Source organism: Phascolarctos cinereus, unplaced genomic scaffold (genome assembly GCF_003287225.1).
Source record: "Phascolarctos cinereus isolate Bilbo 61053 unplaced genomic scaffold, phaCin_HiC Scaffold_5;HRSCAF=322, whole genome shotgun sequence".
NCBI lineage: Eukaryota > Metazoa > Chordata > Mammalia > Diprotodontia > Phascolarctidae > Phascolarctos > Phascolarctos cinereus.
Genome location: NW_027555958.1, coordinates 175,781,565 through 175,795,982, shown reverse-complemented (window position 1 = coordinate 175,795,982; position 14,418 = coordinate 175,781,565). Strand labels below are relative to the sequence as shown.

The 14,418-nt window shown below is 38.3% G+C and overlaps 1 protein-coding gene across 2 annotated transcripts in view; it reads right to left on the bottom strand.

The window, feature by feature from the left end:
* MDN1 (midasin AAA ATPase 1) overlaps nucleotides 1-14,418 on the bottom strand; it is a 168,675-nt gene that overhangs the window by 19,305 nt on the left and 134,952 nt on the right. For both annotated transcript variants that reach the window (XM_020963051.2, XM_078155240.1), the window contains exons 79-90: nucleotides 12,988-13,491; nucleotides 12,481-12,704; nucleotides 11,402-11,557; nucleotides 11,018-11,190; nucleotides 9,768-9,929; nucleotides 6,549-6,686; nucleotides 5,202-5,343; nucleotides 4,153-4,328; nucleotides 3,293-3,445; nucleotides 2,376-2,517; nucleotides 714-1,042; nucleotides 84-245 (exon numbers count right to left, since the gene is read on the bottom strand). In XM_020963051.2, coding sequence (XP_020818710.1) covers nucleotides 84-245; nucleotides 714-1,042; nucleotides 2,376-2,517; nucleotides 3,293-3,445; nucleotides 4,153-4,328; nucleotides 5,202-5,343; nucleotides 6,549-6,686; nucleotides 9,768-9,929; nucleotides 11,018-11,190; nucleotides 11,402-11,557; nucleotides 12,481-12,704; nucleotides 12,988-13,491 — 2,461 coding nt within the window. The remainder of the gene's footprint in view (nucleotides 1-83; nucleotides 246-713; nucleotides 1,043-2,375; nucleotides 2,518-3,292; nucleotides 3,446-4,152; nucleotides 4,329-5,201; nucleotides 5,344-6,548; nucleotides 6,687-9,767; nucleotides 9,930-11,017; nucleotides 11,191-11,401; nucleotides 11,558-12,480; nucleotides 12,705-12,987; nucleotides 13,492-14,418) is intronic.

The window sequence follows — 14,418 nt, the reverse complement described above, 5'->3', positions numbered from 1 at the left end:
CACACACAGCAGCAAGGAGAGAAGAAGGGAGTTAACCACCAAATAAGAGTAGGCTTGAGCTGTTAACTGAAACTCCAAATCACCTCTTTAGCTTGGTCCTTCTCAGATGCAGCTCCAGCTAGCTCAACAGCAATCTCACTCTGCAGGTTCTCCTCTCCTGTCTGCCCACAGGATTCATGTTCCTTCCTCTCCATGGCTTGAGGCACCTCCTCATCCACTTCTGGAATTTCCTTTTCCTCCTCTTCCTGAGATCAAAGTGAACATAATAATTAGCACTATGAGAGGATGCAATATAAGGGAAATCACAATAACTATGAAGTAGACTACAGCCACATCACAAAGGTGATTGACTATGGGAGGGTCTTCTTCAAGTCTTCAGAGCTGAACCAGACCTAAGTAGATGGAAAATCACTTCAGAGATCATTTAATCTAACCCCACCATTTTACACGGTACCCAAAACCTAACACGGTCAAGTGATTTATACTGAATAGGGTCAGGATTTGAACCTAGATCCTTTGACCCCACATCTAGTTCTCTTTTTACTGCTTCATGCTGTCTGATGAGCAAAAGCAAGATATTAAATATATCACAAGTGAGTGTTAGAGAGGTTATTTTTTTAACCTTGCCACCCAACAGATATTCCAACAAAAAAGAGATAATTCTTGCCCTCTCTGTCTTTGAGGGAGAACAATTTGCTATCACCCCACCCCACCTGAGGCTGGAGGCCTTTGTGAGTGGGGACTCCATTCTCCTCGCTGGCTTCCTTTCTGGCCTCTTTGTTCTCATCCTCTTGGTGCTGCTGCTCTTCCTCAGCTGCATTCTCCTCAGAGTTTTCAACATTATCTTTCTCTTGGTCATCAGTTTCTGCCTCTGCTTCTTTTTCCTCCTCCATCTTGTTATCTTCAGATGTTCCTTCTTCAGGCATACCTTGATCCTGAACTTCCTCACTTTGGTCAGGAATAGCATCTTCCTCTTTTTCCTCAGCTCCACAACCAGCTTCTTCTGGGTCCATTGGCTTCTCATCAATTTCAAAAGGATTTGCTTCGGGAGAGAGAAGAATGAAAAAGTAAAAGGAAGGGTGAGTTTCAGAAATCCACAATGAAAAGCATGTTTTAGAACATAGAAGAAATGAAACTAACTTAAATGTCTTCAGTATCAACCTTGGGAATGGGAACTGGAAGTTCTTCACTGGACACAGAAGATATAGCATAAATTCAAATGGAAGCTATCTTTATTTATCTGAAATGTTCTATGACAGCCCTCCATTTAGTCTTTGTTATAACACCTCCAACAGAATATTGCTTTCTCATTCCCTGGGCAAATTCATCTGGAGAGAGTTAAATATCAGCACAAACTACTCCACATCTAAAGGAAATCACTATAAGTTATGTGATGCTTTTCTATTCAGAAATTTGGAACTTTCTATGTCGAATGGATTTATTAAACTTCATGCTACTTTGTAGATGAGTCAGGTCATGCCTACTCACACCTGCAACTGAAAGAAGTAAGCCAAGGGTTCATGGTAAGGTGGAAAGAGCATAGAAATCTGGAAGACCTCGGTTCAAGTCTCTAGCTCTTTGCTTTATACACATAAACTTAGTTTCTTTTCTTTCTTTTTCTTTTTTGGCTAGGCAGTGGGGGTAAGTGACTTGCCCAGGGTCACACAGCTAGTAAATGCTACGTGTGTGAGGCCAGATTTGAACTCAGGTGTTCCTGACTCCAGGGTCAGCGCTCTATCCACTGCACCACCTAGCTGCCCCAGGATTTAGTTCTTTTCCATCTCTTATTAAAATGAGGAGATGATCTGTAAGGTCCCTTCCCAAAATGACAGTCTATAATTAAGTATCTACAGCATAACTGGCTGCTGCTAGGCTCTATCAGTGTACACTGAATATACAGAGACTAGTCTAGACATTCTAGACTATGATATATATTGTGGGTCCACATGCATGAACATAAACTGAGAAAGAAAAACAAGGGGAGGGAGAAGAACAACACGAGCATATGTTATGACAAGAGCTAAGAAAAAGACATAAAGGGGCTAGTAAGGAACATCACTACAAGAATGTGAAATGATAATAAGACTAAAGAGACACCAGCCAGTCAATGAGTTTTACTTATATATAAACTACTCTATATTCTTTCTTTATGATGCTATATAAACTACTGTTTTACTCTAAGTGGGGAAACAAACAAACAAACAAACAAACAAAACAAGCAAACAGGCAATCAGTTCAAACTCATCTCATCACATGATTTCTGGCATGACCTCCATTTCAATTTCAATTTACAAGGATTTTTTGAGAAAGCAAAATATATTTCTCAACCATTTTTAGCACGTTCCAACCAATGAAGCAGTCTCTTCTATTGCTACCTCCTTCTTCAGCTTTATCCTCCTCATCACTCTTTTCTCCACCGTCAAGGTTCAGGTCATCAGGAAGGTCCAGAGGCTCTGGTTCAGGTTGCTTTTCTTGGTTGCCATGATAAGGATCTACTTCATTTTCATCATACTCCCTCTAGTAGGCAGAGGAAAGCGGAACAAAGAGAACAATGTATTAAGATATATTCTCTTAGAAGGGACTACTATATGATGTCCCTAGGTATCAATCAGTCTATTCAATTTATCATTAGCAAACAAAGAATTTAACAGTCATGCTGTCATTTCAAAACTCCTTCTGTGTAGGTTCTTCAATGACCAACCACAGAGAAAAAAATTTTAGTTTTTAACACCAAAGCATTCACATAGCTTCATGGATATTCTACCTTTTTGTAGGCAGTTAGATGCACTACCCATTTTGTACATTCTTTTACATGTTAACCAGAATGATAGTAAATGGATGGAAAGGGGTATAAGCAATTGAGAAGAGGATCCTTCATTGATTAATGGCAGGCTTGTACATTAGTTATCTATATAATCTCTTTTTCTAAGATTCATGCTTACAGTGGCCAACAAACACAGAAAATTACCAGTGAAACCTACATTCTTAGGCAGAACCTAAGGGCCAGGAGGCACAGACTTGCACAAAATCAAACAGAAAGGGATGGAAGAGGCATCTTAGCCCCCCAGCACCAGTTCCATTCCACATTACTCAACAATGATGTCTGTAAGAGATGTGCTTTGTTTACTGTGATGTCCACACACACACTCAGAATAGAGCATACAGTCTGAACACAGGAGAACAGGTTTCCTACCTCAAAAAGTCTTAGGGGCGGGAAGAAGTTTTCATCAGGTTGTCTATATCTGCAATTAATCACCACTATATCTGCAACTTATTTTGAAATTCTTATTACCTCATCTATTTGTTCGTGAATTTTCTCTTTGCCTTGTCCATCATCATCTGCCTCTTCCGCTCCCTCTTCTTCCTGTTTGCTTGGCTGCTTCTGATCTTTGTTCTGATTGCCTGTATCCATGCTGTCATCCTTTGCAACAAGTTCAGAGTCCTCCTTAACAGACAGAAAAAGAGGTGGGGAAAGTGTGTAATGGGGAAGTATAGACGCAAAACCCTCACACTCAAGCCCAGAAACTGCTTACACAACAATTTAGTTCTTAGACTTTGCAATTTTCTCTTAATCTTACAATATAGAAATATACAGCCCACAGGGAACCATGAATGCCTGGAAGAATAACATTCAAGATAAATCCAAACATCAGAACCAAGAGATATTTGTATGAACAATATGCAAAGTGCTGAACTCAGGCAATAAATATGAAACTATTATTCTATTTCATTGCAAGGACCAAATGGCTCTGAGATCTTCCCAGCTCCATCATTTTATACACCTGGAATAACCAAAATAATTGAAGGAACTCTGTGGCCACTGACAGACTCTACCCTTAAACCATTTTTGCCAAAAGAAGTCTTTTATTCTCTTTTTCTCCTAATCTTAATTTACAATCCACAGCTTTACCCACAGAGCAATCTCATTAACAAACACTGAATGCAACCAATGAAACTAATAAATCTTGGAGGCAGGCAGCAAAGAAGGAAAAAGAAGGGAAATGGAAAAAGCACAGAAAGATGGAAAAAGGGGGGGGGCGGTTTTAATAATGAAGAAAAGAGTAGTGCCAAGAAATATCTCTCATATGACCTATATAATTTACTAAACTATGACCATGATTTACTGGGTTCCCCCCCCCCAAACAAAACTACCTCATCCATTCCTGGTCCAGTTTCTTCTGCCTTACTGTCATCTTCATCTTCCTCATCTTCCTCATCATCATCACCCCAAAGCCTTTCATTTAGTTTTTCAGCCTCCTCTCCATTGAGATCTCCCATCTGTTTATCCAGTTCTTCATTTTCATTATCAGATTTCTCATCATCCTCTTCTGAAAGGGGAGAGTCATTCAGCTTAATAAGACATATCCCAGCACACAGAGAAATGTGGGCAAGAAGACAGACAGATCCTGTTCACATAAAAGCTAAAACCTCTCCATAGTAGATGAACAAGGACTTACAGGTGGTATCTACCTAACAGCCAAACAACTGGCTCCATTTACACAAAACCTTAGACTAGACCATTGGTACGGCAGAGAGAGATCAGTGAAGTGAATCAGAAGGCTTGGGTTCTAGTCCTAAATCTGCCTGCTACTAGTTGGGTAACATCGTGGAAGGCCTTTCATCTCTCTGGTCCTTAACTTCTTATTTGTAAGATGAAGCATTTGTATTAGAAGACAACAAACCTAAATCTCCTTTTAGCTTTAATGCTATAAGACTATAATCTAAATAGTAACTTTCATTTTTGCAAGAGCTAGACCCCTTCCCTACCCCCTGCCCCAAGCTGCCATTTTCTTTTTACCCAATATTTAACCCCACTATGATGTGTATCATAATGTACTGTGTTTGACATCAGTAGTTCCCTTGCTGACCTGTGCACAGCTTTGGGCAAGCACAATGGTACCAGAGGCCCTTTGAAATTAAAGAAGCCACCTTGTAAGCAAGTGTATGAGGTCACTGGGAAAAGGAGGCATCTTTGAAATCAACTAGAAATTTTTGCCTTTGTCAAGAGAGAGAAACACATGCTCACATTAAATGCTCTTAAACCAATTATAATTCAAAGAATCTCTACACATTGTTATGAACCAACTTGTTCTAACAGATTAGATGAATGAAAACATGGAGTTTCTTGGGCTGTACTTTATCTTTTTTCCCAAAATAAGAATAAGGTAATACATGGTCCACATTAGTCAAAAGAGCCAAACCTCGTTTTTCCAGTTGCCCATCATGCATTTTCCCATCAAAGTCCTCTGACATTTCAATGGCATTATCTTCTCCTTTAATATCAGGTTTTGAGTCTGGGTCCTCTTTCTCTTTTTCTTGACCCTTTTGATGACTGTCCTCTACCTATATTGAATAACATTGTCAAAGACATTGATAAATAACTTAACATTATGTAATTTTGCTTCACCATTACTTGAAATTTAAATCTCCAATTTAATCACATAAAACACTTTTTTTCTACGTGGGAAAAAAATTGGCCTGACAGTTATGAATATGATTAGAGTAACAGTTGGCAAACTACTGCTTGAAGGACAAATCAGGCTGCTGCCAGTTCTTTTAGGCTGGTGAGCTAACAATGATTTTTACATGTTTCAATACAATACATTTTTACTTTAAAAATGAAAAATCTATTCTTAGTTCAAGACTTATAAAAACAGGAAAAGGCTGCATTTTGGCCTATAAGCCACAGTTTGCCAACTGCTAGATTAGAGTATTTCTTTTCTTTTGGGGGGAGCAGAGATGGGTGGGAACAGACTTGTGATTTTAGCATGTCAGGAAACCCCTTGTGTGAAAACTCTCTCCATCATTACATTATTAGCAACTCATGTGTAGCTTACAGCCTCAGAGAGTTGCCTGGGGTATTCAGAGGCTAAGTAGCTTGCCCCTAATCCAATAGCTAATAAGTAATAAAACTATGATTCAAACCCAGGTCTTCCTAATTTTAGCTTTGCATATAATTCATTATACCACACTGTAAAAAATACAATTTCAGTATCTTTGCATACCTCTTTGTCACTCTTGGTAAACACATATACAGGGTTTACATACTACTAAATATCTACCAATTCAGATACTTGCTGAAGTGGAGATAAAAGAGTTTAGTCCAAAGTATATGAAAACTTTTTTTCAACACTGAAGTCTTGATTCCATGAAGGAAAACTCCAGAATTATTTTTTAAAAAAAGTTTCCTTAGCAAAGAGCTTTTAGTAACAGAAGGCTACATGCCAACAGAGCACTTTTGTACCCTGCTGGATATAGATTATAACATAAAAGATTATAACACAACTTCCTTTAGACTGGCTGAATTTTTCCAAAATTTAAAAAACCAAGACCAAGAAAAAAATGCTCCTTAAAGGACCTCCAAAACCATTGAGACTCCCAATAAAGATAAGCTAACACCAAAAAGTTCATCTGTTTTTCTTCAAATGGATGGATAGTAACCTATGGCTAAATAAGATTTCCTATGAGACTAGCAAAAAATAATTTTCTCTCCTAATTCTGCCTATATAGAAAGAAACACAAAGAGGAAAAGTGGGATCACCACATACCTGTTCTTCATTTTCTATTTGGTCACTCACATCCTTCAAGCCTTCCCCTTCTCCAATTCCACCTCCTTCATAATCATGGAATTCTGATGCTCCTTCTCCTGCAGACTCTTCCATCAATTCTTTGGGGAGGCAAAATCCCTTTCAAGAAACAGAGGTTGCAGCAAAGAGATTAATTATTTCCTTCTAGTAAAGAATGAGAAAAAAGGTCATTTTTTTTCTCACTGTCACTGACTGCCTCCAAATTATTCAGTTTACAGCCATTTCAGAACTTCTGCAAAACTACTAAATGATAATCAACTTAAATAACTGAATAGGAGTATCTGTTAAGTCTTCACCTAATGAAATTCTGCTGTCCATTAAAGATTTGTTATGTGGATTAATGAAATTAATTCCTATAGAGACCTGTTAAGTCAACATTTTTTAAGTAGTGCTAAAAGGCGATGCTTTCTCAAATAGTACCTGCTGATTCATAACTCTTAAGTTTCACTTCACATTCTTCAAAATGGCAAAGATTAATAAACAATCAAGAGTTGCAGGAAGACATAAACTAATAAAATCTCTGTGGAGCTGTAATTTGATCCAACCATTCTGGGAAACAATTTCGATTATGCTACAAAAATTCATAAAATTTTTTTATGTCCATTGACCTACTGAGCTCATATCTAAGTATATACCCTAAATGAAGGCACAGACAGAAAGGCAGGCCCTATCTGTACTCAAATACTCACAGAGCAGTTTTTGTGGTAGCAAAAATAATTCCATGTTAGTTTTTAAAGTCCAATGCAACCTAGTCACACACTATCTTTCAGCCTCATTGCACATTACTCCCCCTCCCACACTCTGAGATCCAAACAGGCTGACCACTCCATCTCCCACCTCCTATCTCCGTGCTTTTGCACTGGCTGTGCCTATCCCTGGAATGTAATTCTTTCTCATCTCTGCCTCAGAGAATCCTTTTCTTAAATTAAGACACAGCTCAAGGACCATCTTTTATCTGTAACCTTTCCTGATCTCGGCTGTTAGCACCCTCCCATTCAAACTGTCATGGACCTATTTGTATTTATTCTCTGCATACTTATGTAGGTCCTTGTTTCCTGTTAGCATATGAGCTCCTCGTGAACAGGGAGTACTTAATTTATTGCATTTTTATCCCCAACGTCTAGCATAGTTCCCAACATATAACAGACACTTAACAAATGCTTGTTGATTTGTGGACTGATGGACAAGAGGTACCTACGACATGATGTATCCTTCTGAGTACAGTATATGTTGCCTCAATAACTCACAAGAAGGAAAAAAATTTACCACCCAGATAATGGAGAAATACCTGACAGTCATAGACCCAACACTTCTTAATTATACCCATCCTAAATGAAGACATATTGCCCTACTAAACAAAGCACACATCTACCCTGATTAAGCAATTCAGAGCCTTACACAGTTCTCACTGACACATAGTTACAGTCATGAAAAATCTTGTGATATGAATGAAGTCTTAATAAATAGCATACTCTAATGAAATAATCTTCTCTGATAAATAAAAGGTCTCATTATATCAACAAAGACTCCAATTTAATCTAGCTATATTTGCACTGAGATGACTTATCAGACTTGCTGCTTTGGATAATAACCAATCTGTAGAATTTTTTTTTCCAAAGCTGGGGTCTATAGTTAAATGGAATAGGTTTCCCATTTTGAAATGTTATGTCCTATGTGCTGACTCACTAGATCTATGTTCTGTCCATACGATTTCAAACTATAGTGTTGACAACAGAGGTTCTTTATCCTCTTGCTTTTTCCTCTGGTTAGTTAGACTGTACTCTTTGGAGTGACTATGGATCTCATGAAAGAAGCTCTGCAATGCCAGGAGTTTGATATAACTAGCACAATGTTATCTGTAAGCAGCAGCATTAGGAGGAGCTCATCATCATCTAAAAGGAATCTTTCAATTTGGACTCTCCACAGAACTATTCACCATGACAATAAATACCTTTGGTGAGTAGGTATCTCTTTGTTTCATGCCTCATTTGATATTAATAAGAAGACTGTACAGTTATCTCTGCTACTGCATATCTTCAAGGAATTTTGCATGACTATGACAATGAATAGGAAAAATCTTGCTTGGAGCAGAGCCCTTTAAGGCAGCATTTTGTTCAATTGTAAGTTTTAGAGTTGTTGTTTTTTTTAAATAGAATCAATAAATAATATATACAGTGGGATCTCGTATTCGCTAAAACTTTCTATCAACTGTGTGACAGTAAAGATGTTGTCTGCTATAATTTGTCATTCATGAAAGCCTGCTTGTTCCCTTATGTCTTCAATGATGCCCTTGATACAAGTGCAAATTATTCTCATCAAGATTTTGAAGAGATTGGAAAAAAGCCATATGAACAATGCAGACACTGCAAACAGACAATGAACTGAGCCTAGAATTAAATAAAGGAAGGAGTACCAGTTGGACTGCATTTGAAAACTGTACAGAGCTTTTTAATGACTTTATTCTTCTCACTGAAACAAAGGCTCATCTCTGTAACATCAGTACTCTTCTGCTGATACTATATAGCTGTGAATCATGAAATGCCACAATTTCCAAAGATTTAAAGTTGTAGGCCACCTAATGAGGTATTAGTAGTGGATATTAATAGGCTATAAAACATTACCAAATAAGAACTGTGCACCAAAAGCATAATAAAGGATATCACTGAGACTATACGTGACTAGCAGAAAAGGTGATAGGTGGGCCAGAAGCAGGATTCAAGGAACAGAGGAACAGTCCAAGAACTCCACTAGTATCCATTTAATCCTAAGAGGTCCAGAGGAAGGCCTTCACCAGGTGGGTAGACTCTCGTGATGGACTTATGGAAGGACATGGACAATAATCACACAGGATAAGAAAGTGTGGATGAATTATGTCTGCACTAGAAGATACACTTAAGTTTCAAAGTAAGCCAGTACATAAGCAAAAAGCATTAATTCCAAAGTGGCCTCCAGGTTCTAGGAATGCCTATCTATGCATCAGTTCTAACGGCTTTCACATAATACACTCAAAATAGAAAAGATTCTTGGGAAAATCACTTGACAGAGTCAATGGCCTCCTTAGTTATACAATTCTTCCAGTTATTTTGTGGAAGTCTACAAAATCAAAAACTACTTCTATATTTAAGGTTTTTGAGTATTTGGCTATCTTTTGGCCTTAAGCAGTCTCCAAATTGGGCTTACCTTCTGACCAAGTTCAGAGAAGACATGAGTAAGCACAGAGAGCAATTTCCCAGTGCTTCGGTGAGTTGCCAAGGACACTGTCAGGTGGAACAGGACAAGATCTGAATACCTGGAAAGCATGGGCATGAGGCGCACCAACAAGGAACAGGCTTGACTGAAGAACTGTATGTTCGAGCAAACAAACAAAACAAAACTTTTCAGTGACAAGTGCCTTGTCTGACAAAATGACAGCCATCGCTCACAATTCCAGTCCTCAGTTACCTGTATGAAGTTTACCTGTCCAAGTATAATCAGTTTACTGAATTTTCCTCTGACAGGGAAGCCTGTATTTCACAAAGATAACTTAGGATTTTGTTTGTCCCAACCTATACAAGGAGTTCCCCAGTGAGGAAATCCCTGTACCAAAGCTGATGAGATTTCTGCAACTTATAATCTTAGCTGCCTGGGGCACTTGTTCCAGGTCACACAATGTGTCAGTATGTGTCAAATATAGGACTTGAATCCAGGTAATACTAACTTTAAAGGCAGCCCTCTGTAAATTACTCCATGCTGCCTCTCCTGTGGCAGAACAAAATATAAAATTTTGCAAAACAAATGCAAGATTTGTTATTGGGATGATCAACTTCTCATAGTTTAGGCTACTGTAGAAGGATTGATGTTTTCAGTTTTAACTATTATTAATTAAAATAGTTAGTAATAATTAACTATTATTAGTAAAATAACTTAGTATACACTTTTGAATGTCAATATTTTGGTGTTTTGGGGGGGTTTTTTTGGTCCAGACCTGTGATTTCATCAGTATACAGAACTCCCAACAAGGAAAATCTTCCACCAATATATGGACTAGCCCCTATTCTGCAATTTCTAGTCCTAGAGAGTTCCCTTAGGCACTAAGAGGTTAAGTAACTTACCCCTCCACCCTCACCCCGGTCACATCAATTCCCTCCATTAACACAGTGGAATTCAAACATCACATTAATAAAATCCAAGGGAAGATTGTCTGGCTTTCTGGTATTCAAAACTGTACTTTCTTACTTTTAGCATTTAGGCATCCACTTCCAAGTAGATCAAAGTATCCACATACCAAAACTAGTCAATAACCTATCATGTACAGAATCAGGGCAATTTCTCAGCTGTGCCACCTTGAAGACTGCTAAAGGTGATTAGACTAGAGAAGATGGAGTCAGAAGCTCTGTTTCCTTAGAACAGTCTGTAAATACATGAGCTCTTTATTTAAAGAACCAACTTACCTTATGCTTCTCTGTTGTACAGTCCTCACCATAAGATTTCAGCCTCTCTAAGAGCTCAGAAATAGCTGAGATTATTCTTTGCACATGTAGAGAGTTCACATCAGCCCAGAAGTCATCTTCTAGGAGTTTTGTTAGATGTCCAGACTGTACTCTCTCCATGGAGTCTGTTGTTTCTTTGGTGGTGGGAGAGAAAAATACCATTAATGGCAGAAAGCCACACATACCAAAACCCATGCTGTACAAAGTCATGGAGCCATTGAGATAAGAAATCAATGGGCAATTAAACTAACAGAAATCAATATGGTTTGAGATTTTTCATCAAAAATTTTTTTAAACAAATTTTCACCCAATATAAAACTAATCTTTGTTTCATATGAAACTTACCACTCTCCTCTTGGAGGGTTTCTTGTTCTTTGCCACTTTGTATCTTTTGATCATTTCTCTCTGCTAAACTCTGGGTGGCAAAGAGGATCGCCTGGATGGCAACCTCCATTTGTGCTGAGAAATCCTCCACAAATCCTTCATCCGATATATGGTTGCCTTGTGAAATAAAGGATAATCAATAGTTTCACTTGGTGACCTGGACAATCCTTATAAACACAAATGAATGAATGAATGAATGAATGAGCAAGCAAAAGAAATAAATGAGTGAATAAAGATATATATGTATATGTATATGTGTATATGTATATATGTATGTGTATATGTATATATGTATATGTGTATATATGTATGTGTATATATATGTGTGTGTGTATATGTGTATATATATGTGAATATGTGTATGTGTATACACACACACACACACACACACACACACACACACACACACACACGAATGAAAAAGAAAAGAGGTCAGCTAGTGGCACAGTGGATAGAGCACCGGCCCTGGAATCAGGAGGACCTGACACATAACACTCATTAGCTGTGTGACCTTGCCTCACCAAAAAATAAAAATAAAAATAAAAGAATAAAAATCAACATGTAAAAACTCTGCTGGAAAGGAAGGAATGTTATGAGGAAAATAAGTACAGAAATATGAGATGCTTGGTAAACAACACATCACCTTGGCCCACATTTCTGCACTAAGCCTTTCAGTCTGAAAAGGGAAAGATTCCTAACAGACTCCTGCAGTCCTGTTCTTTCACGCTACCATGACTTACATGCTCATTGTCAAGAACACTAATTGCTAACAACAATTAGCAGGCAGTGTGTTCTAGCAGACAGACAGAGAAGTTAAGAAGCAAGGCCACAAAGCCTTTACAAATTTTGTCCTGGTTACTTCAAACTCCTTTCCTTCAAATCACAATTTTTCTTCAGATTTAATCTAGATTTGAATTAACATTAATCTAGAGTTGAAGGAACATTTACAGAACAAAAGTTAGTGAATCTTTACTGTTTTAGGCTTCCCACTCTTTCAAACTAAAATTTCAAAAGTCACGCAGAAAAACTGTCCTTTTCACCTTGTTTGGATGAAGTAAGGAGATGTGTCTTCCAGGCAGTGAAGTCAGCCATGGCTTTATCGATTTCTCCTCTAATATATTCCAAACTCCTGACTAATGCGATTTGCTGTGCAGTTTGCTCAGCCTCTGTCCCTGGAAGAACGAACAAGGACTCTAGGCCCTGCAACTGAGCTGAGACTTTGGACATGCAACTCAACCCAGCAGAACACACTTCAAAATGTTTCCTGCAACAATACAGAAACATTGCAAAAGTTGAAAAGGACAAGAAAGAACAGACTTCCCCAAACATACACAGCAGATAAAGCTCACTTTAGTTAATATTTTGTGGCTAGACACATGAAGTTTGAAGCATGTACTTTTATAACTCATGCCCTACAATTAATTGAGCGGCCCAACTGAATGAGTTCAAAGCAAAGATGCAGCATATTTGTAAATCCCAATTCCTTTCCTATGAATAACAGTTTTCAATTGCACAGTGAGTAATGACTATATAGCCCTTCCACTCACCAAGAATGAAAGAGAGTTTCACAAGCTTGTTGCCTGATTTTGTCTACTTCAGCTTTCACAGTTTTAATAGCTGTTAGCATCTCAGTCACTCTTGCCATCGACTGCTGCCATAACTGTTCTGATTTACGCATTCGACAACCAGGGGGCAGGTAATCTCCAGACACAGGAGATGGGTAACTCAGTTTTACTGGGATCGTGTCAGGCACTGCCCCAGAAGCCTCTCCCAGAGTGGGTTCAGTTACTTCTGAAGTGAAGGTTTTTCCAGAGTGAGTAGTAGAAAGCCTATCTCCTATGATGTTATCATCCACACTGCTTAGAGACTGATCCTTTGGACAGCACTGAAGAAACCAGGAAAGCTGCTCCAGCACTATCATGCTTTGCATGGACAGGTGCTGCAGTTTTTCAGTCCATTGCTGAACACCATCTTGAGGTGGAAAAGCCACAAGATAGCCATGAGACCCAGGCAGTCTGGAATGAATCTCCTGCACACAGCTGAGAAGGTTCCTAATGGAAAGAAACCCACCAAAGGGAACATATTAAAAAGGTTCTTCAAACTTCAATTTAACAAACATTTATTAATGCAGACTAAGTACACAGCACATTTTGCAAAAGGATGGACTTGTCTGATCTGGGGTGGAGGCTCTTCCATTTGATGAGAGTGTTAAAAGGCTCATGGGAGTCTGACAGCATACACTAGAATCGTAAACTTGAGTTTTCAAAATTAAATGCCTGCTCACCTGCTCCCATAACCCTCCTACATACCAGAGACTGTTGCTCTGAGAAAAGTATCTATAGTTCTTTTCTTATGAAATAAAAAAAATTAAAAAGAGATTCTAGGAACTCCTAATTAAAATAAGTATTTAGGGTACTCTGCTAAAGTAAACATAGTGGATGGTGAGGGGTTATGGCTGAATCAAAATAATTACAATAAGGACAATCTCTGAGCCAAGAATATACAATTTATTGTGACCTTCCCTAAAATTGCAAACATCTGTGACTGCTAAGAACCCTGAAGTGAAAGGGAAGCCAATTGCTACTTGGTGTCACAAAGATATAGGCTTGTTTTAAACTCTGGCTCTGACACCAGGGATGTAGATATGGCCAAGTCACCTAACATTCCTGTTACTCAACTTCCCCATCTGTGAGATGGGGGCAATAGGACTTACTACTGCACCAGGTTGTTGTGGGGAAAATACTTTTAACACCTGAAGGCTCTATGTAAACATGAATTATTTTTGCTGTAAACAATAATAAACAAAAGTAGGCTCAGTAAGCCTGACTCTAAAATATAGCTTGGTGTTGGTCACTCTAAGACTATAAAACTATAGTATTAGCTATCACAACATCCAGCAAAGGAAAGGTCTCAATCTAATTCACTTATGTTGTCATTTCACTCATATTCAACTCAGAACAGCTCTAAGCAGGCCTCCT